The sequence below is a fragment of the Conger conger genome, chromosome 8 (assembly GCF_963514075.1).
Source record: "Conger conger chromosome 8, fConCon1.1, whole genome shotgun sequence".
Classification (NCBI taxonomy): Eukaryota; Metazoa; Chordata; class Actinopteri; order Anguilliformes; family Congridae; genus Conger; species Conger conger.
In genome coordinates, this window is record NC_083767.1 from 56,021,966 (window position 1) to 56,049,884 (window position 27,919).

Genomic DNA, 27,919 nt, shown 5'->3' on the forward strand with positions numbered 1-27,919 from the left:
ATCTACATTAGACGCCACTTACACTGTGCGATTTACCATGTCCTGGCGCTATAAACTGAACGCACATATGTAGGCAGAGAGAAGCACTTGGACTCCATTTTAGGATCCGATATTCAGGCCTCTGCATTTTGAGTGCTGAGAGCTCTACCTCTCCCACCTCTCCTGCCTCCTCCAGAGCTGCCGAATAAACAGCCGTCCGGTGAGCTGCCAGTGATTAGCGCCTGAGGGAGCGTACTGTACACTTGGCATGCGGTTAGCAGCACAGAACATTGTTTTAATGGAGGGAGGCTAGGCTACTCACTGAACAGCTAGCTTACTGCTGTTATGCAGGGATGGTACTCGATGTAAAACCAATCCTGTGCACTTACTGAGAGAGAATACTTACTGTACAAAAGACTAATGACTGTTTTAGGCCAGTGGCCTATATTCAGTTAACATTTGTCCTTAACTTTAAGTTACACGCATGGTTTTACTTTTTCTTCACAACGTTGTTGGCCAACTGAAATTCCTGAGCTCACCACATAGTGTTTGTGAGCAGAAAAACGAATGATTCCTGCTTTTTACTGGGTAGTGTGAAGTTAAGGACGGCCGTCGACGGTGTCTGAGCAGCAGTGCCTGTCAGACCGTGTCCCCCGGCGGGCTGTTCTCGACCCGGGGTTCAGGAGCTTCTGATCTTCCCCAGCCTTCCTGCCCTTCTGCCTCCTCCGGAGCCTTCGGCTTTGGGAACGCGGCTGACGGGGGCGTCTCCGTTAGCAACCTCCCGGCGCTCCGTTCAGCCGTCTGTCGCCGGGTCCCGTAGGCCCCTGCCCACGCGAGATAGACACCAACCCCCCACGAAATGTGCGCTGCGCAGCCTTCCCGCTAAATATTTACACTCTGCCATCTGAGTGTTAATCTGTCTTAGGGGGTTTACGGGGAGTGCCTCCTGGTCGCCGGCTTCTTTCAGCACACAGAGCAGCTGTGAGGGCTTGCCTGTGACTGCGGCAAATGGCCTGGCCTTCCCTGCCCTTCCCTGGCCTTCCCTGGCCGTCCATGGCCTTCCCTGCCCTTCCCTGGCCTTCACTGGCCTTCCCTGGCCTTCACTGGCCTTCCCTGGCCTTCCCATTATCTGCCCCTTTCTCACTGCTGACATTAGAGAAAGACTTTGGTCGATTCCCTCTCATCACATAAACCTTTTTTTAATGATGAAAAAACTGGGATTCTAGACTTCAGGCACTGCGTGAATTCCCTGGGTTGTGCTAGTGCTTACAAATACTGCAAACCTTTTTCTTTTTCTTTTTCTTTTCTTTTTGGGAGTGCCTTGTTGAATAGTAAGAGCGGCTCATCCGCGTGCCACAATGCCCTGTGTCTCTACGCCTCTACGGGTGTGAAGTGTTGAGAGGACAGGTACTGTATGTGTTAATTGCAGCTGGAGGATTAAGATGGTGGCACCTGGTCCCACACTCTCAGAGGCCTGTAATGGCCTGCATCTGTCTCTCAGCCTCAGACGCACGCCGTCCTGTCAGTAGGGTTGCCGGATGCCTGTTTTTTTTGTTTGTCAGGTTTTCAAAATAATTGTACAGGTCCGACAACTCACCCCCGCCTTGGTCCGCCAACAGTTCTTCCACCCCTGCATGTTGTCCGGTTCTGACAGATTCTAAATCTGCCAACCCTTCCCATCAGCCCCCCCAACCAGGGACTCTTTCTGCCTCTTACTCCGCTTCTAATTACCGCGCATATTTTAATTACACCTGATGACTGGAAGTCGTAAGCAGAAGTGACTGTACCAGGGGGAAACCTGTCACCGGTGTGTCATTCATCAAGCGCGGCGCTACGATGAGATTGTAACGGCCGTGTCTGCTGGCATCGTGTCTGACCCACCGTGGGCTCCTCCTCTTCACAGGTCATTAGGGCCTGCAGCGTGCTGCCGTGTGGCCTGGTTTAAGTGTGTTTGCTCGCCCAAGTGCCCGTTCACCTTAGACCTCCGCACAACCGCCCCAGGAAGCTGCTGCATTAGACCTGAGACTCGCAGAGATAACCTGACCCTTTCAGAACTCTGAGAAGTTAACACATGCACACCTCCCCAGGCGAAAGACTGTTTATTATTTATCCAAATCTTAAGTAGTATATTGGGCGGGCCCACCGCCACAGTAATGCGAGAGTAAGCGGGATTAGTTGTTTTTGGTTGTTCGCTCACTTGTTTATTTTCGGAAGTGTCCCAGCATGGTACCAGTAATGCGCGGTTGTCAAATTACTGCTCTTACTGTAAGAGGGTGACATTACTTCAGCCTGAGGTTTAGGTACAAGGGCCAGACACACACACACACACACACACACACACACACGTTCTTCCCCTCCCTCTCTCACAGTTCTACCCTCCTGCTCACACATACACACACACACACACACACACACACACCCACAGGAGAGTGAACCTTGACAGTACCACACATGCTGAAAGTGCCGTCATCGTGATGTCACTTCTTGGTGCCGGATGACATGCTAAACTCCGCCCTCTCTCTGACCTCTGACCTCTGGCCTCTGTGGTCGAGTAGCGGACGCTGCTGATCAGCTGGGGACCAATCCGAAGCTCGTGGAGAGGCTGGTGGAGTGGTGTGAGGCCAAAGACCACGCTGGGGTGATGGGGGAGTCCAACAGACTGCTGTCCGCACTCATCCGGCACAGCAAATCAAAGGTCGGTCCTACTGTACACCCCTGCACACTGAACACAGCACACTGGAGACAGCTCCCCGCAGAGGACTCGTGTCACATGACGAGGGAGCCTACCTCATTATCACCATAGATACACCTTCATAATTCTACTCTATTCTATTCTATTCTATTCTATTCTATTCTATTCTATTCTATTCTATAGTTCTTTACACTAACCAGTGTCTTTTTAGAACATGTCTGTGTTCCTCAGACAGTTCAGCATCAATCTGTTGCTCTTTATGCAGTCATCTCATTTCACGGGAGAGTAATTTGCTGAAAAGCCGCCCTCGGTCTATGCCTCACTGTCTTTCACTTTCTGTGAAATTGTTTTTGGTCATAGTCTGCCAGTGTGTGTGAAACAGCTTTCCATTTCCGGTCCAGGGGCCCTGTCTTTAGATTTGGTCACATATTAGTCATCTTGTATAATTTTATTACATTTTAAATGTTATGTAAAACGCATCCATTTAACCACGCTGTGTATTTTTATAGAGTAGTCATTCTAAAATGCCATCTATAATGCTGAATCCATCTCTGTCTTTAAGGCAAGACTCAAACCTACCTCATCACGCTGGCTTATAGATTATAACACCCATCTTCGTAATTTATGCTGGCCCTCCTGCATCCCTGTCCATTACTATCTCAGTGTGTTGTTTACCCGCTGTGTTTCTGTACTTACTGTCCGGTATGCATCTGGGTAATGTAAAGTGCCTTTGGGTTCTTGAAAAGTGCCATATAAAAATGTATCGTAATGATCCTCATAATGTGGCTGGCCCTGGAAGTATATGGCACACAGCACGCTCCATTATCGCAACTAACAGTCACGCTGCTAGGGGTCTGGACCCGGTTCTGCTCGGTTGTGATTAATGAGTTACAGTCCAGATGTTGTCGTCCCGTTTATTCTCAGCTACTGCAGTCCTGTTTTCTCTTTCACGACGTACCAGAGATTTATGAATGCCGTGGGTCTAAATGTCAGTTAGAACATTATGCATGCATAAGTCATAAAAACATTTTTATTCTTAAAGTGCTTTTAAAAAAAAAAAAAGAAGAAGAAAATGACCAGATGACATCTCCAGGATTTACAGTTTCTCAGAAGGGCTGTTCTCTGGAAAATGACTAACTTCATGTCATTTGCAAGGGGTCTTATAGGGCAGTACAGTAATGTGAAATTCATCCAGAAATGTCAAACCTTCTGCTCCAATGGAAACACTCTGTTCTTGCAGCCGTGTGAAACTGCCAGTGATGTCTGCTGTGGATATAGAATATGACTCAGGATGCTAAAGATTGTAGGGCAGTTTGTGAGAATTCAAGTTGTCCTGGATACAGGCGGCTGCCAAGGAACGGACATCAGCTGTCATTTTTTTCCTCGCTGTTTTGAAAGGCTTCGGCATTTGACAGGGTTATTTGCTGCGTTTCATTTAGTCCCTGATCAGAACCACTGTACCAGATGACCCATGTTAATGTCAGGTTGTCATTTCTCTCTCCCTCTCTCTCCCCCCTCCCCCTCTCTCTCTCTCCCTCCCTCTCTCTCTCTTTCTCTCTCTCTCTGCCTCCCCCCCCCTCTCTCTCTCTCTCTCTCTCCCTTCCTCCTTCCCTCCCCCCCTCTCTCTCCTCCAGGATGTCGTCAGGACGGTCATCCAGTGCGTCGGGGTGAAGCACTTGGTAACCATGGCGACCAGCGAGCACATGATCATGCAGAACGAAGCCCTGGTGGCTCTGGGGCTGATCGCCGCGCTGAATCTGGGTGAGGCACAAAATGTCCGCCGGTTGCCTAAGCGCGCCCCGTCACTGCGTACAGTCACACAGTTAAAATGAGTTACCTCACCCCTGCGGAGCGAGCCAGGCAGGTATGCCAATAGTGTGACCCTTCCCCACTGTAGTAATTATGGAGATGTACAGTGCACCATGCCGCGGTCTCTCTGACCCAGCACTCCACAGTCACACTGCCTGAGCTGTGTTAATGAGCCTGTGACATCACCGGATGAGTGATTAACAGCCAGAACTGCTGCAGACAATCCCACTGGCTTCAGACTCTCACTGACTGCAAATAGACTGACTGACGGTAGAAAATATAGCCTCTCTGCCTTGGGAAATGTGTGTAATAGAGGAACGTGGTGTCAGAAATCTGGTTCACACTCTGGGTTTGGTACACACGCCCACACACAGACGCACACGGTGTGCCGTTTGCCTTCATATCCTTAATGATCTCAGCCGTCAAGGTGCGGCAGCTTTGGACATCCCTTCCACACCCCTTGGGGGCGCTATCACGGATTGCACATTCTATGTCTTAACCAAGCTACAGCACACATGTCTCATTAGAACCCGGTCTTAGTGTACTGCAGGTTACATTGTATGGCAAATGCTGTCTGGATATTGAGCCCTGTTGATGTATGTTTGAGCTCGTGGGGTTTACTGTGTATATGTGTGCGACACGCGTGCTACAGGCATGGCGGAGAAGGACTTTGTGACTGCCAGCCTGGTGCAGGTCCTTCACAAGCTGCTGTCGGACGAGAGAAGCGCCCCCGAGATCAAATACAACTCCATGATCCTCATCTGCGCTGTCATGGGCTCAGGTAAGGGTCAGGCCCAGAGAGCAAGGGGATCTGCTGTGCTGCAATACGGCAAACACTGGTCAATCAGTAGCAGGAGCAGGAGCAGGAGCAGGAGCAGGAGCAGTAGCAGTAGTAACTTCTTTTCAGTCCTTATGAACAATTTTACAGAATGAATGCACATAGAAATAATGAATGATAATGTTGACGGAAAAGGTGTAGGCTTTAGCTTATTATACCTACCCTTTTTACATAACATATTCAACCCTTTCACTACCAGATTTATTTATTTATTATAACATTGCACCAGCAGTAGAGTGATGTCAGACCAGCTGATGCTATGAATTGCATACTTGAATTTGACTTGGTTGCTTCCTTTGAACCATTTCCCTGTTATCATGTGGAGACTGTATGGGAGACCTATGAATCTGACCGGGTTAAATTCTACCGGGACTGAAATTGCTCTAAAACCTGTGAAGGGTTGATTCTCTCTGCTTTACAAAAACTCTAAATTTTATGTTCATAGTTCATAGATTTTTTTGTGATACACTCCCAAAGAATAAACTGTGGCAGAGTGTGACAGATTTAGCCTGTTGGGTCTGCAGGTCTGGGCTGCACTGAGCTGCCAGGCCGCACTGAAATGTTTCTCCAAGGGGACAAACTTAGAGTTTGTGGAATACTTTCCTAGCTGCCTCTCTGGTGTAGGGTTTTGAGGTCCGGCTTGTTAACCGAACGTGGCAACCTCACAGCGTTTGTGTGCAGCGGCTTGTAGCATAGTGGTTAAGGTAAAGGACTGGGACCCGCATGGTCGGTGGTTCGATCCCCGGTGTCGCCACAATCAAATCCGCACAGCCTGTGAACCCTGAGGGTTGTCTCCTGCTTAGTCTAATCAACTGTACGTGGCTCTGGATAAGAGTGTCTACCAAAATGCCCATTAATGTAATGTAATGTCTCGTCTCCCCAGAGCCTCTCCACAAGGAAGTCCAGGGCCTGGCATTCCTGGACGTGGTGTCCAAGCTACGCTCGCACGAGAACAAAACGGTGGCCCACCAGGCGTCGCTGACAGAGCAGAGGTTAACAGTGCAAAGCTAAAGGACTGGCGGACACCACTCCCCACCCCCCTGCTCCCCTCCACCTCACTATGTGTGTCCCATTATCACACCCCCCGCCCCCCGCCCCTCTCAGAGGCCCCTGCTGTGCCCAGCCCACTGCTCTGCTAACCCCCCCCCCTTTGTACTTCTCACGCATGCATACGCGGCCCCCCCCCCTTCCAGGCACCGTCACGCCAAAACCTCTGCAATACGCAACAAGAACACAACCACTTTTTCAAAGACCATAGCTGTGATACGAGTCTAATAATCGAGAAAAAAAAAAAAAAAAAAAATCATGTAAAAAGCAGCCACATATCCATGAAGTGTCTGACGTGTCCCTTTGTAGCTTGAATTCCAGCGTAGTTGAGATGTGCATGTTCTAGTCCAGTTGATGGTGTAACGGTGTTTGGCCCTCACCTCCCCCCCGTCCTGACCCAGGCTGTCCGTGTAGAGGTATAGCGTGTTGTATCTGGGACTAAAAGGCCAGGGGGGAGGTCTGTACAGAAAACTGGGAGAATACTGTCCGGGGGCAATGCGCCCCAGCACCAAAACTCCCACTCCTGCTCCCAGCCTATAGCAGAGATACAGAGTGCCAATAACCCCTTCTCATTGGTCTCAAGCAGTTAAAAAAATAAAAGACAAAAAAAAAAAAAAAACATAAAATCCTCAATAAAATCAAAAAAAAAAAAAAAAATGATCATGGTTCATAAGATGATGTAATAAAGACTGACTTGGTGCGGTGTGCAGTGTGGAGCTGTATCTTGTGTGCTGTGCCAGGGGTGGTCTGTGTAGCTCAGGAAGGGCTTTGGGCGAGCGGATCTCAGAGGCGGAGCTCTGCTCAGCATGAGTGACAGGTGAGTGGCAGGCGGGAGGTGTTTCTGGCTGGCTGAAGGGCTACAGCAAAACTGGCCAGAACTCGGTAAGACCCAGGAAATGGTCCGGTAAATGCCTGTCTTTGATACATCACCGCCACATAGACATGTGATTAGGTTAGAAAAGGTAATACAATAAATAGAACCTCCTTAGCAGGATGGCACCTACAGTGTGGTTGTAGGTGTAGTCCTGAGAGGAACGTGAGGATGTACATATTTGCCAGTGGTACAGTGCTGTTTTTACCCTGCCAAGACTGGCAGTTTACAGATTTCCTGTTTTCCCTGATCTGCGCGAATCACTAAAAGCTGCCATGCCATCTGGTTGGCTATGTTTGAGTCCATAACCATTATTTGTCAGTTTATTTAATGTAATTTATTAAGATTTGTACACTGAGAAACAAATCTATTGGAAATGACCACCATAACTGCATATTTAAACTTTGTCTGTTGTAAATGTCTGCTGCTGTCTTGTACATTCAAGGATTGAAACTCAGAAAATTAAAAACTATTGCTGGATATGAGTTTTGATTTTTGTGGTTTTGTATCAGCTGGGTGTTGACGCCTTCCAACAGGGCTGTAATTTGAGACTGCGGAATCCTGGAAAATGTGAATTCCCTGAATAGTGAGCAAGTACTGATAACGGTTATTAACGCTGTGCGTGAACACATGACCCATCGTATAATGCATGAAATGGCAGTAGCCTAACTTGCTAAGCCAAGGACCCCATTGATAAGTAAATGTATTCTGGGCTTGCCCCTAATTCCCTCATGAAAAGTTGGCTGACTAATCATGACTCGTGTCATGTTAAGAACTTGCAGCTAGTCTTTGCCGTGTGAAAAAACTGCTTGTACAATAAATAACATTACAGTGTTTAATTAGCCAGGTGTGAATGTCAATGAAAAGTGTACGTTTTTTTTGTTCTCGATCTCGATCTCGTGGCTCGCCTTAGCCCCTCTCAGACCCCGGCAGTTTGCAGTTTGCACTGTGCAGGGAACGCGCCCCTGTATCCTGAGCCTTTAAAGATGTCTTCCTCTGGCCCCTCCGCAGTGTTCGGGTGTGGTGCAGGGTGAGTACTGAGAGCTCCGAGGCTCTGCGGAGCAGGCTTATCGTTTACAGACGGGGGGCCGAGGTTACCGGATTTGAACAGGGCGCACTGCCAGGCCGGCCGGCACGCTGGGGGCAAGAGGGACAAGCAGCGGGGCAGAGCAGTCACAAACCGCCCTTTGTCTGCACCGTGAAGCATGTAACCAGATGAGACCGCTCACCCGCTGGCCAATTATCCTCTGGCGGTATGCAGTCAAAACGCCCTGGTGCGTTATGAAAAACCGGAGCAATAACATGACAAAACCACGTTTTCAAATTTTGGTTATTTTTTATTTATTTATTACCATCCTAGACAATGTCATTGGGTACAGGAATAAGGCTGGATTTAGTTCACAGGGGAATCAGCTCAGACAGTGAAAGTAAAATGGTGGACGCTCTGCGCGTGTGTGTACAGAGCCAAAGCTAGTCCGGCGGGATGGCTGATTGATCCTCTCTCACTATGGACTAAAAGCGCAGTTTGGGGGGTGTCGATGTGAGGGAAACGCCCTTTTTGCCTGGGGTGTGAAGGGCTTCTCTTTCACACCGGTGCAGATGTACTGCAGCAGTGGCCCTTGTTCCTGGTGCCATGAGGAGCAGAGATGAGAAATCCTGGATATGTTGGCTCAGATAGGCCGCTTGCAGACCTTAAGCACCATTCAAATGGTAGGGGATGCAGCCTGAACATTCTATCAACTATAAAGAAACAACATTTCTCTAGACACCACAAGACCAAAGCATTATTTAGAACCTTTAAGTTAGCCTCATCTCTATGGCCTATTTATGTCATACCAAAATGAGTTAATTGGGAATCAACTCGTATGTACTACAAAGACAAAGATACTTCACTTGTCTTGTGCAAGAATACAAAATGTGTACAAGGGTACCATTACTGAACAATACGAAATGAAGACAAATTGCCACCCTCCCACGTATGCTTGGCAGAGGCTCAAATACTTCAGCTGAAAATACTTGTTGTTTTGGCCGTGGTCTATTTCAATGAATCCTTGTAATATTCTAACCCCTGTGTGCTGAAAAGTGGAATATGACAGCTACCTTAACACTGGTCATTGGAGTGAACAAAATAACTTTCACATCATGGAATACACAAGAACCAATGCCCTTCTGTTAGGCATGCAGTGTATTTACACAATAACCCGTTCCTTTTTTTTATTTTAGTTTTTTTACATTTCTTACACAAGGTGTTTGACACCACCACAAATATTGGAAAAAAAGACTCATGGAACTCCTACAAAATTATTAATATGTACAGATCATGGTATGGTACAGATAATCTTTGTACAGTTTTCAGATGCAGTGAACTTGGCCTTCCCTCCTCCATCCTTTGCTGGTGTTGGCATGCTTTAGGAGACCTGCGGAGAGGAACCAGGCGTGGTCAGTTCCTCAAATACCTTCAACTTAAAATAAGCATCTATCCTCAAAATGCGAAATTATGTTCTTAAAGGTTTTATGGAGAATTTTCAGTTGTTTCATGTGTCATGAGTTCCCACATTTTTGAGAACCCCCATCTGCTCACACCTTTATCCAGGTAACACTGGTTGCAAGGCAGTGACATGAAAGCACCTCTAACCTAAAGTATAGTGTACACTAGTGCATGCAATATATGAACCACATTTATCTGAATTTCTAAAATAGAATAAATTGCTTTAAAAAATGAAAAGAAAATGGTATGATGATAAAATTCCATTTTGTGGACTCTTTCATTTGCCCCAGTTTGGGAACATTTGCCCTAGACGACAGCCTCACAAGAAGGTTCTGGAGTGGCCTTACCTGTGTCCTCATAGGTGAGAGTTGGCAGCAGCATCAGGTGAACAGGCTGTTGAGAGAGAGAGAGAGAGAGAGAGAGAGAGAGAGAGAGAGAGAGAGAGAGAGAGAGAGAGAGAGAGAGAGAGAGAGAGAGAGAGAGAGAGAGAGAGAGAGAGAGAGAGAGAGAGAGAGAGAGAGAGAGAGAGAGAGAGAGAGAGAGAGAGAGAGAGAGAGAGAGAGAGAGAGAGGAGCAGGTTAGCACACTGCAGCTGAGGGGGGAAGGGGGGAAGCAGTGAGATGTGTGCTTCCTGTCTACTGTGCATTGGAGCAGAGGCAGTCAGGTGACAGGCTACTGAAGGACAGAGCAAGGTGGCAGTAGCAGAGGAGAGGACTGTTTGACTGGGTTTGATAGGGTCAGGGTTGTTAAAGGGAACACCCCAGGGCTCCCAATGTAAAACAAAAAGCATAAAGATGTGTATGAGATGCATATGATGCAATGTGGAATTACAGAGTGATCCCCTTTGTGTGCCACGTTTCAAAGGCAATAAAAAAGGCTATGGGGGTCACGTGCGTATCCATGCTGTTCCAGTCTTTTGATTAGCTGTTCACGTGTAGGGCTTCCACCACAAGCAAAACCCTGTCATTCCAAGTAAAATAGAAACACATCAGTGGTTAATAGGTCTGCTCTATTTTTGATGTCAGTACTTTATATGGAACCAGGTTAGGAAACGTACATGTTCACACGCTGGAGCCTGTTCTAAATACAGGAACCGAGGTGCATCCTCGGGAGAGCAAGAGAGAGAGGTTTTCGGTGCCCATGGTCATAACCGCTAACTTAATGGTAAAAAAATAAAAAATAAAAATAAACTACCACATAAGGAAGCCGAATTTAAGACATGAAGAAAAATGTCCTTCACACCCACCAGGTAAACACACACACATCCTCATGAGTATGCGCTGGATTTCTTGCCGGAGTGAGGCGGGGGTGGCCGGCGAGCGGAGATTGAGGGGGGCACCCTGACGAGGCATGGGGAGGAAGAATGACTGGTGAGGTGAGAGGCATGAGAAGACGGGGTGATGCAGGGGGACCCCCTCACTTTCTGCTGCAGTCCAATGAAAATGACGCTGGATTGTGGATACTCTACTGCAGCTGTCTCTAGCCCTGGTCCCAGAGAGCTACTCAACTGGGTGCTGATTTCATTTTATTTTTTATTTTTTTCAGATTTTTCCCTACGATACAACCGCAAGTCCGTTGTATCTTAGCCTGTTGCGCCACCCTTGGGTGCTCATTTTAACGTGAAAACAAAAACTGGCGGACCCAGTAGCTCTCCAGGACCAGGGTTGGAGACCAATGCTCTACTGTGGTCATGACAGATGTTTGAAAAGGGGACTGGGTGATTGGGCTGTGGCCTTGTGCAATTGCCTGAGCCACATATCACAAGGGAAGACCACTGTCTATGCCAGTGGTTCCCAAACTTTGTGCTGGGGCCCCCCTGTGTATGATGGTTTTCGTTCAAACCACAATTGTAATACCAGGAGTTTAATTTTGTCAATTTATCTTAATTATTTGCTTTTAATATTCAGAGCCATTATTTGCCCTCTTATTTGCTAATTAAGAAAAGCTTGTTAAAAGTACTATGATTGCAATTGAGTTTGGGAACTACTGGTCTACGCCACGTGTGTTAAAGTTATGTAGTGTAACTGTAGTAAGGGCTTACAGTTATAAAAGATATTAAATTTCTTTATAATAAAAATAGTAGTTAACACTGGATAAATGCATTAAAAACTAACTGGATGTTTATTTCCAGCAGTTAAAATACATATTACTGCTCTTCCCCTGCAGCACCATGATTAGTATCTCCCCTGTGTAATACACATTATGTGCCAACAGGTGGCATGCTTCTCTCAAAACAAAACCGCAGCACTCAACGTGTATTTTGGAGATTTCTGCCATAGAAGATATAAAGAAAGGAAATAAGATCACAATTTCAGATTTTAAAGAGTATGTGTGTGTGTGTGTGTGTGTGTGTGTGTGTGTTGTGTTTGCTGTTCTTTAAAAGGATGATATAGGGAATAATATCGAGTTAGTACGCTTTGAAGACCGCAAGTTAAGCAGATATTAGCAGATTTCTTTAGCGCTGAAATCTTTATCCTGTTTAATCAAGAACATCTCACCAGCTCGCCCTCACTGCTTCAATGTCACTCACAAGGTTTTGTGCCAAGCATATCCCGAAAATCTGAAAAACATCAAAAAACAAAGACTTACAAATGATGTCTTCCGGTGGGAAGAAAAAGGTTCAAGACCACATTGATATGGTTTGATCAGTAAGTGTTTCTGAGAAAAACTGAAAAATCAAAGGTGATTTCACTGATTGCAACATGGGGCTGGACAGAGGTTAAGAGACGTGCAGCTGACCAGGGTGCATTGCACTTTCCGTCTGTCCTTATGTCCAAATAAAAAATAAACAACATTAACCTTGCCGTGTTAGGTCATTTAACCAGTTTCATGAAAACACATGATGCCAGACATAACAATAAACAAGAAAAGGTGAAAGTTGACGGGTCACGATTTCCTTAACGTATGAAGAAAAAAACGCAATATGCTTAACGCACAACTTCATAGTAGAAAAATCAGAGTAGAAAGCAAGTGATTAATTTGCCAGTCCACGGCCCAATTCAGATCTTTGTCTTTTAACAGCAGGTTTTAACACAATTGTAGATGTCCTCTCACCTGTAACAGTGCAATTCCTATAAATATCCCTGCCACCACAGTCAGGTTGTCTTGAAGCCACTTCTCAAACTGCGGCACGCATCCTTTCACATAAATATATGTCTTCTGTTCTGAATCCTGCAGACAAACAATGATTACAAATGAGTGGAGTATCAAATGAAATGTGCCCCAGATAGACATAGTTTAATATCACTGGACTGTAATACTGTAAGACAGAAAAATGTAAACTACACAAGTCTCTATAATGTAGTGGTAAAGTTAAAACACAGAATACGTCAAAACATTAGGCTTTTTATTTATTTGAATTTTCCACATGAAAAAGAAATAACATAAATCAAATGCTATGGTGTCTTCAAGACAGATGTAAAAGTTACATCAAAAGTGTAACAGATTTTTTAAAATGATTTCTTTGAATAGTTGTACACAACAATATAGGCAACACATTCTTGTCACATTTAGTTAATAGAACAAGTTCTCCCCCCCTATTTAAGCATACTCCAAACTAAATGTGAGTAGCTAGGGCTCTCTGGTACTTTTGGTAGGAATGTTTTGCTAATAATGTTTATAGACAGACTCATTAATTCTCCATCAGCCCAGTGAGTCATTCCAGAGAGAAAGCTGCCTGAGAAATAGAGGGTTTGGTCTTCGACAAATTTTTTTAGCTGAGAGAAAAAAAAAACAAGCACTGGCAGCTGTGTACTCATCACATCTTCTCAACACCCGCCAGCTCATTAACACAGCGACCAAGTGTCTATCCATAAATTATCATGTTTTAATACACTGATCCACGGCTTTAGAGAGTCAATAAACTATGAATCATACTACACAATGATAATTTAAACACTGTGGACATGCCAAACCAAGAATCTGTGAACCTTTGGTCACATGAGGAATGGGAGGAATGGGAAGGGAGGGGGGGGGGGGGGGTGTTTAGCTGGTAAGGAGAAACCGTAGAAAAATCCTAGAAACAAAAAAGTAAGCCAGCATCTCCTAGTGCTGTTTTTCCTGTGTAGTACGGCCAAAGCAAAGTAATAAAAAAATGCTCCACTAGAAGTTCAGCCAGGAGTGGTGGCGTTTTGCCACTCTGAGCGGCTCCAGACAGTTGTCTCCACCCATGAGGAAACAGAGCTAGTGGATTTGTAAAGTGTCTGCATAGCACGCAGGCCCCGTAGCCCTCCGTTCCCCGCTCCACAGTGCTGCGCAGGACGGAGCATTGGTATGGGAGGTGGCCCGGCCATTCATCACAGTTGACTCTAACAACCAGGGGACTGCACGGCCAGCAGCGACCTCCCCCCCCGTTCTGGCAGGGAGTCCCTGGCAACAATCGCCAAGTAACTTTGGCATGAGAGACTCTACCTCCAAGACGCTACCTCTTCCCTTTTGAACAAAAGGAGGCTTCGTGTGATGGAGGTCTGTTCGGAGGCCTTGGAGGTTGAATTCAAAGTCAGTAATGGTTAGGGCAGACTGCAGTGGGAAGGCGGCCATGTGCTGGTGGCTGAGACTCATCTTCAACAGGAGGATGCCTATCTCTAGGAATTAAGGCGGCTCTTAACTCCAGCTTCAGAGCCACCTGTTAACCACAGCTTGAAACGAGCCACCACTAACGGTTTAACCCCTGAATATATTTAATAACAACCAGCTGACTGCAAACCAAATATGCCAACCACGTCCATCGTTTTTGCGCAAGATTATCTATTGCTACGAAGGCACAAATCACAGACAGGGAAAGTCTGAGGAAAGCTGCTGAAACCAGCCAATGCCTAACATACAATGCACAACATCAAAGAAACTCACAGAGGCCTTCCAATGAGTTATGAAAATCTCTCTCTTTATCTCTCTCACTCGCTCATTCTATCTCTCCCTCTCTCTCTCTCTCCCTCTGTCTCTCACTTGCTCTCTCACTCTTTCTTTCACCCTCTGCAAATAGCAGTTACTCTGGCCACCTACTGTATTTAGCACCTATTCTGCCATGCATCTGAGTCTTGTGTAAGCCAATTGTTCCAAAAGAGTGAAAAAAATCTGACTCACTGCTTTTGCCCGCACATCATATCCACACTGTGTGTTGATGACATCCTCCTGAAAACAGAAAAAAGGTATCATTAGACTATCATCAAACATTAAGTCTTTGTGCCACAAATTCCATTTAAAAGTATCTGCAATGTTATTCCCTGCTGAACAAAACAATGCAAGCTAGGTTTAGAAACAGCGGGTAGCTGGTAGCTAATACCCAGCTAAACCAGCTTTAAATGGTAAAGGCCTTTATCCAAAGCGAGTGATACTTCTCATTCATACTCACACACACCAACAAGTGATTGGCTGCAATGCAAGGCATCAACCAGCTCATCAGGAGCATTTCGACACACCCAGGGCAGGACTCGAACCAGCAACCCTCCAACTGCCAGACGACTGCTCTTAACCGCCTGAGCCAATGTCGGCCCAGCTTGGCCATGCTGGTTGACCAGCTCATACCCAGCTCGACCATCTTATGGCCAGCTTGACAAGCTCAATTTTCAAGCTAGTCAAGCTGGCATAGCTGGATTTTACACCAGTCACAAGGCTCAGCTGGACACAGATTGATGTTAAGAAAGTCAGGTCTCCACAGCATGTCTGGAAAGCAGAGCTGAACTGCTTGTTTAAAATAAACTGGCGTTTGAACTGTCACAGAGGTATGCTGGGACAACTGCTCTGCTTTCACTCCAAGCTTTACTCTCTGTGAACGCTGGCTCATATATCCAGAGATCAGTTGCAAGAGCTATACATTGCTGCAGATGGCCATTTATGCCACCATATTTTCAACAGCAGCTCATATCTTTTAACCCCAGATGGTAAAGCTGTTAAAAAACAGAATATAAGACAAGAGGTCAAAGGTTGGTGTTCTGACTCATCAGAAAGATGAAACATAGGCCAGAAGAGAAATTACTTTGGGTAGAATAAAGGAATTACACTGCAGACCAAACCATACTTCAGGAGATCGGGGAACTAAGAGAGGAACTGTGTGTGGAGGAAGTCGCTGGATACTGGGGCTTACAGTTATGAGCAGAAGAACACAGGTCCTGGAGGAAGGCATGGTTGGAGACCTGAACCATTTCCTGTTTGTACTTCTGTGGCTGCCGTGAAAACTAAACAATCCTGTCTGGTAGTTTACAATGTTACAGCACAGTGAATTTGCCCCATTTCCTGTCAGGGTGGGTGTCACAGAGGAACCAGTTTGTTCTTGTTTTTCTTGTTTATTTTTTTTCCAAAACAAAATATTTTATATGCATGTGGTGCTGCACGCATAGGCTTTGGAAATGAGTACAAAGTCTATTTAATCTGTAGCAGAAATCACATGAAACAGAATGTATTTTGGATGAAATGCACAAAGCCTCAGCTCCCACAGAAAATAAACCTTCTGGCTTGTTAAACTTATCAACTGAATTGAGTTGCTGCTGTAAAACAAATATTGCCTGACTGGTTCCTCTCTCCCCGGTGGCACAGTACCCCTTCCCGTCACACAGCTGTGGTGTCTGGAGGCTGGGGTGGTGCTTCAGTGGTGAAGGGGACAGAATGGGGGGACGGTTCTAGAGCAGGGGCGTCAAACTCCAGTCCTGGAGGGCCGCAGTATCTGCTGGTGTTTGGCGTTTCAGCAGGAGAGATGAATTTCATCTTCATTGAGTAAAAGAGTCCACGCACCCCGTTCTCAAGGCCTTAATTGGCTGCTGACTACAAATGGAAACCACAAATACCAGCATGCACTGCGGCCCTCCAGGACTGGAGTCTGACACCCCTGTTCCCGAGAAATGAGGCGTACCGCAGGGTCCTTGGTGCAGCAGGAGAAGGGCACTCCGCACTTCTCTCTGCTGGGGTTGCCGTCTGTGCAGTTGAAATAGATGTTCAGGTTCCAGTCATCTGCCCCGAAGGCTCCACAGCACTCCCACTGCGAGAGGCAATAAATACAGACATGTCAGACGCGTGACCTACCTCAGTGGAAAAGTACAGCTGAAAATGGTACTTTTCGTTCTCTGATAAAAAAAAATAAAAGAAATTCCACTAGATAGAGAATACAGTACAACGAGGTATTGTTTGAGAAAAGAGCTTTCATTGTGTGGGTCTTGCCCTGGTCTGCCACAGAATCAAAGTAGGCACTGTATGAAGGCCCCTGTCTCTGATATCCAATTAAATTCACCCTCAGTGTCATATGCTCCATGCCCTGCTGGCAGCAAGCTGGCCGTCCGAAACAAAGGCCCAAACAGAAATGAGAAACTGAGACCACAGCGACCAATCGCAGTCCAAAAGCAGACATGGAACGTGCCCCTTAAAAGGGAACTGTTCATGCCTGCTGAGTTGCGTGACAGAATATCCCACTCAAAGTTGACCCATCAGAACTCATGCCGACACAGGACACCGTCCGTATTTACGCTGAAATTGAAAGCGGTCAGGCTCGCCACTTCCCTTTTCCCTTGAAAGCCACACATTACAACTGTTAGGGCATATATTTAGCCTGCTTCAATCTGAGCAAAATACTTACTCAATGCTTATTAACAATTCACAATTGCATCGTAGTAGTTACATTGATTTGTATTATGTCGGTTTTCTTTTTACATAGTGCTATATTATAAAGCACTTTGAACCACAGTCTATATAAGGTGCTTTAATTACAGGCCATTTACACAGCTGGATTGAACTGGAGCGATTCAGTTTGAGTGCAGTACTCAAGAGTACAATGGCCTTGCTCCGGGAGAGAATAAAAAAAAAAACCTTTGAATTATAAGGCCAGTACCGTTACCATTACTGTATTGCGTACACTGCCACTTTTCTACAATCATAAATATAAGCTTAGTTTTTGTGCCTTGTTTTCTGAGTGAAAGGTACCTACTGGGCTGTATAACAAAAGCGTAATGTTTCTGCACAGAGATATCTTTCAATCCATATTGGGGGGGGGGGGGGGATTGGGTATTTGGACTCGCTACGGGCCCACAGTACCACACACACACACACACACATGGCCCAGGGGTTGCTATGGAAACAAGGTCTGCGCAGCGCCATGGCAACGCGAAAGCAGAAACGGCACGCTCACGTATTCCTGGGTGAAGTCGATGAGGTTCTGCAGGTCGATGTCGTCCCGGTACGCCCTGATGTTGTTGTTGATGAAGAAGTTGAGCTGGTCTTTAATCCAGTCCTTGAACACGAAGGCCAGGACCCCAGCAGTCAGCTCCAAGAAGAAGATGATGCCCAAAAACACAGAGAACTGGAACGGAAGGAGAACGACGTCGTTACGCTCCAGAGACGCATGCTCCGAGTTGCTAACGTTAACAGCCTTTAACATTCGAAAATGTGTATCAACTATTAATCCATTTTAAATGTGATTTTCACCTCAAGTGCTAATCAAATGGAAAATAGCCACATGGGGATAACATTTCATTCTGCTTGATTTTAGACTATTTAATCCTGGTCCCGTAGAGCACCACCCAAGTCTTTAATATAGCTAGAATCCTTTCCTATGACAGTATTGTATTCGTGAATTGCGATAATTTATTTCCCATCATACTGACGCATACACCAAAAGATCAAAATTGATTCTACGTTGTGTTCATAATAATGCTGACATAAAATGAAATGTCTGTCTCAGTCACAGACAAATAATTGTATGGGTTCCTTCCCTCCCCCGCCAGCCCCAAGAGCCAGGGTCAGGGCTTCACATCCACTGGCAATGTAGCTGCTGTGAAATTGTTTCTGCCACTCTTCCATTACCCGTCTCTTTCATGTGTGTGTGTGTGTGTGTGTGTGTGTGTGTGAGCTGTGACAACTTGCGCTGTAACACTACTTCTACATTTGATCAAATAAAGAAAGAATCAAGTGGGTTTTTTAAAATCCCCAGCAGGGTGCTATGCTGAAATTGAGGAAATGAAAACAAAAGTAATTATCTCAGTGGTTTGCAATGCAATTTTAAAACAAAACTATTAAAATGATATTTGACAGCAGTGAAAGGAAATTAAGGTAAATTGCACAAGTAAAGCCCAGGGAGAAATAATTATTTTTCTGCCTGTTTTTGTATTTTTACCATTCCCTCTGGTAGTCTTTTTGCCATTCAGTTCTCTAGGAGCTGAATAGGTAAACAGAATAAATTAAACATCAAGGCGCTTGTGAATTACTGAAATATACTTTGATACCTTGGCAAATGCAAGTGAGATACTATTGTTGTATTGTATATAAAACACTTTTGACAACAGAAAGGGTTCTACAAGGATCCTCATTGCCTCCGTAGAGGAACCCTATCAGGTTCTGGGGCTCATTGCCAGGCAACAATCTGACAGCTTTCACACTTTTCACACCTACCAAAGAGGGTTCCATAAAGAACTAACGGAATGAAGTTATTGTCATACCAGCAGCCACTCTATTGTAGCATTACATTTTTAGCAGAAGCCCCCTTCACTCTCCCAAGCATACTGTCACAAGGGTTCTCTTTTTGTGAACTCCCCAAAAGATAGCAAACTTCTTTGTAGAAGTAGCTACAAAACCTCTCTTCAGCAGACGGCCGAAAAAAATATATTGGACGACTACACAAATTCTTAGCAGTCTTTCATCTTTCATCTTGATTAGTTATCGAGGCTGAGAAAGTATCCAGGGGCGGCATCGTGGATCACTCAAATCGGTACTGAGACGTACACTGAGGAGCAGGAAGGGGATAGCGATGGAGAGGGGATAGCGATGGAGAGGGGATAGCGAAGGAGAGGGGATAGCGATGGGGAGGGGATAGCGATGGAGAGGGGATAGCGAAGGAGAGGGGATAGCGATGGGGAGGGGATAGCGATGGAGAGGGGATAGAGATGGGAAGATGATAGAGATGGGAAGATGATAGAGATGGGAAGATGATAGAGATGAGGAGGGGATAGAGATGGGGAGGAGACAGGGACGGGGAGGGGATAGCGATGGGGAGGAGACAGGGACGGGGAGGAGACAGGGATGGGGAGGAGACAGGGACGGGGAGGAGACAGGGACGGGGACTCACAAATTTGAGCAGGAAGGTGTTCTCCCTCAGAGCTCCGATGCAGCCAGCGAAGCCCAGGATGAACATCACCCCGCCCACCACCAGGAAGAGCCAGACGGGGTCAAAGCCCCCCAGGTCCGTAATGGACGAGATGTTGGACAGCACACCCTGGAGAGAGGTCAGAGGTCAGAGGTCAGAGGGGTCAGAGAGGGCAGAGAGGGCAGAGAAAGGGGGGTGGCAGGTTGGGAATTATGCCACTCCCCAATAAGGTCAACAAAGAGTTCTTTGTCTTTTCACAGGGTCAAAGGATATAATTACAACCAAGGCCTGTTACATAAACACATAAACACACACACGCACACACACACACACACACACACAATCACTGCACAGATGAGCATCCACTATGCACCTGCCTCTCTCTTCAGAGGAAAACAGCACAAAAGGTCATACATATTGGCAGATGGATCATGCAGAATTGTGTGAAAAGCAGCAGCAAAACGATTGTAACATATGGCAAATGGATGAGCAGGATACTGAGAACAGGGTCCAGTTCGGTGTATTTGTGGTCCCACAAAGCCAGATTAATTGAAGAAGATGTTAAAGCAGGCTGAGGGAGAGAGGTGGAACAGTGCCTTTCGTACAACAATAAAGGAGGTCAATCAATTATCAACCAGCTCAGATCAATGTTGGACACATGTACTGTACTAGCCCTATTATTCTGCTAATGGCTGACACTATACTGATTTTCAGTACAAGCTTGAATGTTTGTGTCCCTGTCAATGTTTTATAATGATTTTTTAGAAATATCTTTTTTTTCTAGAGTTTGACTCTCCCAACGATCAACAGATTGCATTAAAGTCTTTTGTGCGATTTGATAGGCAAAGTGGAAGTAACTGTATGCAAGCTAGTACAAGGAAAGCAGAATAAAACAATAGTTCTGATACTGCATGTAATGAAAAACGAATAATCTGCCAATCCATGGTTGTTACGCTGATATACAAAGTAAAAACCTGTACATAAAACTTATATTAACAACATTAAAAACATATTTTACAGTTAAAACAATATCACTTTTGTGGACTTTCAGATGTACTGTATGTGTAAAAAAACAAAAAATATATATATATATAATCTTTTTTCCAGGAAAGTGCTCCAATGATAAATTGAGATAATTAATCTCTTCAGAATGTTATGCCATCATTAGTTTTCTCCCCGAGGCGCTGCTAATTCTGTCAGCCCCCGTCAAAGGTGAGGCACCAGCCTGAGGCCCGCACGGTCACTCCCCTTGATGCGGTCGATCAGACGCCGATCGGGCGGGACAATATTTGCATTGCCTCAGTCTCTCCAGTTCATGTGTTTCCCTGGAGACTCGCTTAACTTTCCCCGCGGTCCTGTGTCAAGACCCCACTTTCCATGGCAGCTAATTGATCGCTCCCGCTTCGTCAAGGGGGAGGAAGTTACGCTACACCCCGGTTTCCCTGCCTCCACCGTTGGACTGCGTCCAAAATAGAAACCTAGGAGGTCACAGTCCTGTCACGAGCAAATGGTGTAGATCGAAGAGAGAGGGCAAGTTAGCGTGTCATCAGAGCACTATTAAATGTCAAAAAGCACCTGGAAACACATCATATTTCATACTCAGTTCATATAAAAATATTTCCAGTTTGGTGGAATAACGGTGAGAATTGAGACGTGGGTCCTACAGTGTTCATATTAATGAAGCTCTAAATCCACATCATTTAATCCCAATGCTTTTCCAGGTTACTGTATACACCACAGGGCAATCTCCCTTTTCCCTGCCATGTTAAACAAGCAATGTAATGTACAATGCATGTCTTTTCCCAAAAAAAACACATAGCAATGAGTGAACATATTTATTTATGCAGAATACCCACTAGAAGCCATTATGTGTAATTAGCAATGTACGTATGTATTACATTACAATTTGAGCAGTGTAATCTGAGTTGACTGGCAGAACGTGTTTTCTTTCCGCGTCTATCCAGCTGTTTAAACACACTGTATGTGAACTGCTAGCTGTGTCTAAGGGAAAGAGAACGGGCTGAACTCATGCTACGCCTTTTGTCTCACCTTTTCTATAGGTACTGGTCTCCGTACCTGAAGGGTTCCAGGGTCGCATATCGTTTGGACCTTTACATTAACATAAATACTGTGCCCAGGAAAATATTCAAGCCATAAACCAAGAGGAACAGTCCTGAATCGTTCCGGATCATTAACTTATTTGTGAGGATGTAGTGATGAGAACTACATTCACAAATAAAGCAGAACATTAATACGCATATAGCTATCTAAAATTAAGTGTCATGATGCTATAGGGAATTAAACCATTTAAAAAAATGTGCTACAGTAATGAAAGCACTTGTATTTGATGGTACTTAGATTCACTTTCATTAGTCTGAGATGGCATAGCATTAATTTACACGTACATTCATTTTGCAGATGCTCTTATCTATACTCGCAGTAAAGGAGAAACACAATCCATTCATTCTAAATACATAAGTACAAAATTCTCAGTTCTACTTGCATAACAAGCTGAGCAGAAGCATAAAACCATAAACATACTGTATATCAGCTATAAATAGTATGTGTTTTCAATATTTTATTAGCGTTGGGGTCTCTCCTGTGAGCTGTGTGCTATAGTGCCTACACACACTGACATGCAATCAGCTTCAGTGCCAGTCCAGCATGCCTGAGCATTTATATTTATGGACTTCCAGAGGCCGTTAATGTGTCAAGGAGATATGCATATCTACACCACCCACTGACACACACACACACACACACACACACAAACAGGCTTGCTGACATACACTGTGGACGTATAACAACACAAATCAATGCCCCTTTAAAATGCACTGAGGAATGTATGCATTCCTCTATTGTAGTGGAGTGGTCTTAGGAATGAAAACCATTGTGAAAACCAGCGTAGTGGTTAAGGTACACGACTGGGACACACGAGGTTGGTGGTTCGATCCCCGGTGAAGCCACAATAAGATCCGCACAGCCGTTGGGCCCTTGAGTAAGGCCCTTAACCCAGCATTGCTCCAGGGGAGGATTGTCTCCTGCTTAGTCTAATCAAATGTACGTCACTCTGGATAAGTGTGTCTGCCAAATGCCATTAATGTAATGTACTGGACACATCCCACTCACAGCTTAATGTAGAAATTTATGTGGGGAATGCTGTTTTTTCAATTCTTTTCAAGTTCAGTGTTTGTCATGTATCTTGGTTGCATTGGTAAGGACAAATATTATTTTCATGACTTGGAAATACAACACAGCCAAAACCACATCAAAAGCCCTGTCTGTTCTTTCACCTGCCCCCTCAACTCCCAACCCCCAATCAGCAGTTAGCGCCTCAGTTAGCAGTTAGTACTGTAACCACACTTCTTGCTAAACAGCCTCTCTCCCAAGTCTTTTGCTTTCATTTCCTTTCATTGGGAGAGGCGTTATGAGTCAGACAAGAGCACCTGAGAGACTCAAAAAACTAGCCCCTGAAAACACAGCATGTGTGGCATGTTAAACACCGTGATCTGGAAGAACTCAATGCCCTTACAACAGAGTCAACTGACGGGGCCCCACTTTTACAACAACATTTATGACAACCATGGAATGTGATGACAGATTAAGTCAGACTGTATTGTATTAGTTCTCCACAGAAAAGCATCTGCTTCTTGTTAGAAATTCATTTAGTATATTATCATTAGTAGTAGTACCAGCAGGGGTGTTAGTGGAATTCGCAATAGCATCATATACTCCTTTCAAATGAAGATAATAGAGTGTTATGGCTACATTTGATAGCTTCTTCATTCTGAATGAAGGGGTCGGTCTAAAAGGCTATGGAGTGCTCCTGTATCGCATGCTGATTTGCTGCTACTTAAAAAGAGATCATTACAGACCTCTGCTGCATCACTGAGCAGAACGAGAGAGAGCACAGTCTAGGATCATTATTCTGATTCTCATCAAGCAGCATAAATGCAGGAGAGGCAACCATCAGAGGGCTTTTTTGCATTACATTTTATTTTTGACTTTATTACTTCCTATTACTGTAAATTTTGCAGTCTGTCAGCATATTGCTGTTTCTGTTCTTCCTATTTCTGTTTTTGGCAGAGGGATAATCCAACTATACATAAAACACGCACACAAACAGCAGAAGACTCACCTTCTCGCTCCATGCCCATAATCCGATCCCCAAAAAGGCCACTCCTAGCAACTGGAAAAACAAGACACAGAGCAGATTTTTTAAATCCTGTCTTTAAAATCACACAGACGAGAGATATTGGGCTTCAAAGTGAATGGGCTTCAGGCAGATACAACTTTTAAATTTTGCATTTTTTCATACTTTTAAACTGTACATTTACACAATTATTTAGTGCACTATAAACAACATATTTATGATACCAACTCATTTAAAAAACGTCAGTTAGAAACTTATAATTCTCAGCTCACAACTGAATGATGAATGACAAATACTGCAGGCTATCTTTGTTTATTTCTCACACACAGGAAACAGGACACCACCCTAAGAATGACAGAATTAAAGTTCCTACGGTACAGACAAAGGGAAAGGGGGTCCAAAGAGCCACACATTTAAAACTTCTTTATTCAAGTGTTAAATGTTAAATGGCTTAAATACATTGTGGTTCCCAAACCAGTCTTGGAGATCTACCATCTTGTAGGTTTTAATTCCAACCCTAACAAAGCACACCTCACTCAACAGCTTGTTGACCTGGTAATTAGTATAATTAGTTCAAAAGTAGGGTTGAAATGAAAACCTAAAGCACAGGTTCTGGAACCACTGCGTATTGTCTCAGTTGATTCTCCCCTTGTAGGAGATGATATAGCCTACTGCAGAAAACCTTTATTTAAACTGATTCTCATCTGGTACACCACCAGCAGTCTCAGTTCTCTGTTTACAGGCTATTTACTGGACTGTATGTGTAAAACAGTGACTGTGAATGTGACTCTACTCTTACTCCCTACTCCCCCTGCGCACTTCCACTGACCTCAGATCAGGACCTGGCAACTGAACACCCTACGAGGGCCAAAGTGCTCACTAAATGAGAACTGACCTGTGATCTGTATTGTTCCGAGGACACAGGAGATCCTGACTGCTTGGCAATGGATACTCCATCCCTAGACAGGGTCTTAAGAGTAAGATTTTATTTATCTATTCTCTCATGCTGTGTTGCCTCTTGCGGCCTGGAACAATTTGATTTACTTCATAGTTGTTGAAAGTTAGATTTTTATCTAGTTTGGCATGAAATGCAAAGGCCTCCCTCAATAAATTTGACTGAGTTAATGGATTTCAGTAAAAGTTGTCACATTAGTCACACCATCACTGTGGAAAAAGTATACTCGACAGTCATAATTCAATGTGTAAATTTATGTCAGTTGGTGTAACTGCAACTAATGCTCTCTTAAAGGCATTCATTATGTATGTATGTGTCCTGTTTGGTGCAACGCTGTGACTAGAATGATTCTTTAAGGATCTTGGTACAATGCAGCTCACATCAGTTGAGAAGATTAACCGGGACACACCACACAGACGTATATTCATTTTACTTAAATCAGGAAATCAGGTAGGTTTGATTGAGGCATTTGTCCCTTCAGTGGTTTTGATTTAAGGAATCATATAGCTGCCCGCCGTCCTTCATGATGTTCATAAGGATCGCAAGTGACTCTATCTGCAGTCACTCGATGTCCAGGTATCTCCCACAGCATAAGTGAAAATCCATGTTGGGAAATCCGATCCCAACGATCCGTCTCGACACAAGCACTTCTGAGATCGATTATTCAAATCGCACTGCGTAGGCTGCCCCTCGTGAGAATGGGCTCAGTTAAAGAGCTCCTCCAGAACTGACCTTGGCCCATTTGTCACTCCGCATTTGTTTCTTTCCCCCTGATGACACAGAGGCCTATTCATGGGACATACAGTATACTGAGCTTGTCATTATGATAAAAAGGCACTTTCTTGGGATTCACAAGAGTGCTTGTTTCACAGCAAATACTAAACCTTGCCTAGTAATCCTGCCAAAACACATTTCCTCCTCCACTTGTAGTGAGTTCAATAGAGAAAAATTACTTGAAGAAGCATTCATACTGGAGAAACAGCACGGTAAATGCACAGAATCTATTGCGAATCTATTCGCTAAAATCGTTGGGTCTTGGGTACAGTGCGTATATCATCCGAAGAGTCCATCACACAAGTTACGTTAAAGCTTTTCCTTGGAGCCATTAAACAGATAGCTTCGTTGTTCTGAACCAACACACAAAATTGCCAAATAATAACATCCAACCAGAAGCTGAAATCTCTATGTCTTCTACAAACAGGAAATGGGCTTGGAGCATCGCCAAGGAAACTAGCTGTTGAACATCCACTTTCATCTTGAAGACTCCATTCAAAGGTTGCTCCAAATGCCACTGTTTCTGAAGTCAGCAGTAGGAACAGCACAAAGGACAAAGTATTTTGGGTTGGTCACGTTCGTCTGCAAGCCTTTTCCCTGCAGCAATGTCTCTAGGGAGGGAGGCTCTCGACCTCTATTTGTGCTTTTTCACAAGTTAAATCACTTTACTTTGACAGTGCATTTCTCAGATATTCACTTCTCCCCTGGGCTTGAGCCCTGCACTGTTCAAAGAGGGTATCAGGTTTACAAACCGTTTGTGATAACAGCAGCACAAAAAATCATTAACAGGGCAGACTGATCCTGTGCCCCGCTGAAATGGCCACTGCATTGAGGCTGCAATACAGTCAAAACATTAGTTCCAGTGGGAACCCTGTGACTCCAAAGAAGAACCAGACCTAGTTCAAGTGTTCTTTATCAATTGTCAGCATTTCACACCTATGAATCAAGCTAAAGGACCCTTTCAGAACCCTTTTTACTAATAGTCTAGAGAATGGCTATATGTGAATAGCAGCACAATAAGGAATAATTCAATAAAGCTCTATCAGTGTTCATGACAAACAGGGCCAACGGTGGAATATAAATTAATGGTGATAGTGTTTAAAATGGCTAGCGATCTGAAACAAAGAAACCGCTGAGAGAATGTCCGTTATCGTGAAGTTTTTCACGCAACGTTGCCCATTTTCATCAGTTGGTTTGCCCGTCAGATGCCTACAAGCGCAAACTGTGCCTCTATAATCCCGTGATTTACACCCAATCACGCAGCCTAAGAGCTTCCTGTGTCTTCTCTCTCATTCATTTCTGATGTCTTCAGCATGTGTATGTTTTTCCTGTGTGACACACCATTAAAACCCCCCATTATGAAATCTGTTCAGTACATAATTCTTGTCGGTTTTTTCCCCCAGAGATTTTTCACTTCGCCACTAATTTTTACTGTAAGAAGTAATTGCTGGCATTTTTTCTATTACTAAGGAAACATTTCTGGCAAAGTTGAGGAATCTCATTCTCTGAGGAAACACATTCACCCACACAGTGAATCAAAATGCCCTATCGAACAAATAGTGATACATTTCTCTGCATGATAATCTATAGTACAGAGGTTGTAATAGGTAGAAATTCATATATATATAGTATAATATATGTATTTGATATAAGGTACATAATACTGTATATTAGTGAAATCTGCTGGGCTGCTGGACTGTGTGAATTGGACAGGCCTGTGTCAAGCAATGGATGATGCAAAAACAGTGAATAGAGGTAGGCCCCATATCCATCAGCCTTGAGGTTAACAAGGACGACACAGCTGACCAGAAAATGGGCAATGCTGATCGGGTAACATGGTAACAATCTCTAAGGCTAATACACGCACTCCACAAGGGTTATGACAAGGCTAAAACCTTTCTTTACGATTTGAGTTATTTAAATTATTTTTGAATTATTTCTTGATAAATGGGACGGCCTGTCTAGTACAGGGCCTGTAGCGTCGTGGTTAAGGTGAATGACTGGGACACCCAAGGTCGGTGGTTCTAATCCCGGTGTAGCCACAATAAGATCCGCACAGCCGTTGGGCCTTGAGCATGGCCCTTAACCCTGCATTGCTCCAGGGGAGGATTGTCTCCTGCTTAGCCTAATCAACTGTATGTCGCCCTGGATAAGAGCGTCTGCCAAATGCCAATAATGTCATGACCGGCTGAGAAATGTCTACACTGAGCCAGATGCCAAGCGAGTTTGTTTCTTTTGAAAGGCACACTGACG

General features: G+C 44.7%; 2 protein-coding genes across 5 annotated transcripts in view; one reads left to right on the forward strand and one right to left on the reverse strand.

The window, feature by feature from the left end:
• rap1gds1 (RAP1, GTP-GDP dissociation stimulator 1) overlaps nt 1–7,721 on the forward strand; it is a 48,413-nt gene extending 40,692 nt beyond the window's left edge. For all 3 annotated transcript variants that reach the window (XM_061252147.1, XM_061252150.1, XM_061252149.1), the window contains 4 exons: nt 2,535–2,674; nt 4,306–4,432; nt 5,133–5,261; nt 6,202–7,721. In XM_061252147.1, the coding sequence (XP_061108131.1) occupies nt 2,535–2,674; nt 4,306–4,432; nt 5,133–5,261; nt 6,202–6,329 (524 nt within the window). In that variant the 3' untranslated portion in view covers nt 6,330–7,721. The remainder of the gene's footprint in view (nt 1–2,534; nt 2,675–4,305; nt 4,433–5,132; nt 5,262–6,201) is intronic.
• An 831-nt stretch (nt 7,722–8,552) lies between these two features.
• tspan5a (tetraspanin 5a) overlaps nt 8,553–27,919 on the reverse strand; it is a 31,123-nt gene continuing 11,756 nt past the window's right edge. The window contains exons 2-11 of one of the 2 annotated variants that reach the window (XM_061252158.1): nt 23,923–23,973; nt 19,767–19,913; nt 17,835–18,005; nt 16,569–16,694; nt 14,807–14,854; nt 12,779–12,895; nt 12,223–12,284; nt 10,971–11,064; nt 10,072–10,117; nt 8,553–9,653 (exon numbers count right to left, since the gene is read on the reverse strand). In XM_061252158.1, coding sequence (XP_061108142.1) covers nt 10,992–11,064; nt 12,223–12,284; nt 12,779–12,895; nt 14,807–14,854; nt 16,569–16,694; nt 17,835–18,005; nt 19,767–19,913; nt 23,923–23,973 — 795 coding nt within the window. In that variant the 3' untranslated portion in view covers nt 8,553–9,653; nt 10,072–10,117; nt 10,971–10,991. The remainder of the gene's footprint in view (nt 9,654–10,071; nt 10,118–10,970; nt 11,065–12,222; nt 12,285–12,778; nt 12,896–14,806; nt 14,855–16,568; nt 16,695–17,834; nt 18,006–19,766; nt 19,914–23,922; nt 23,974–27,919) is intronic. The other variant, XM_061252157.1, reaches the window with a different exon arrangement.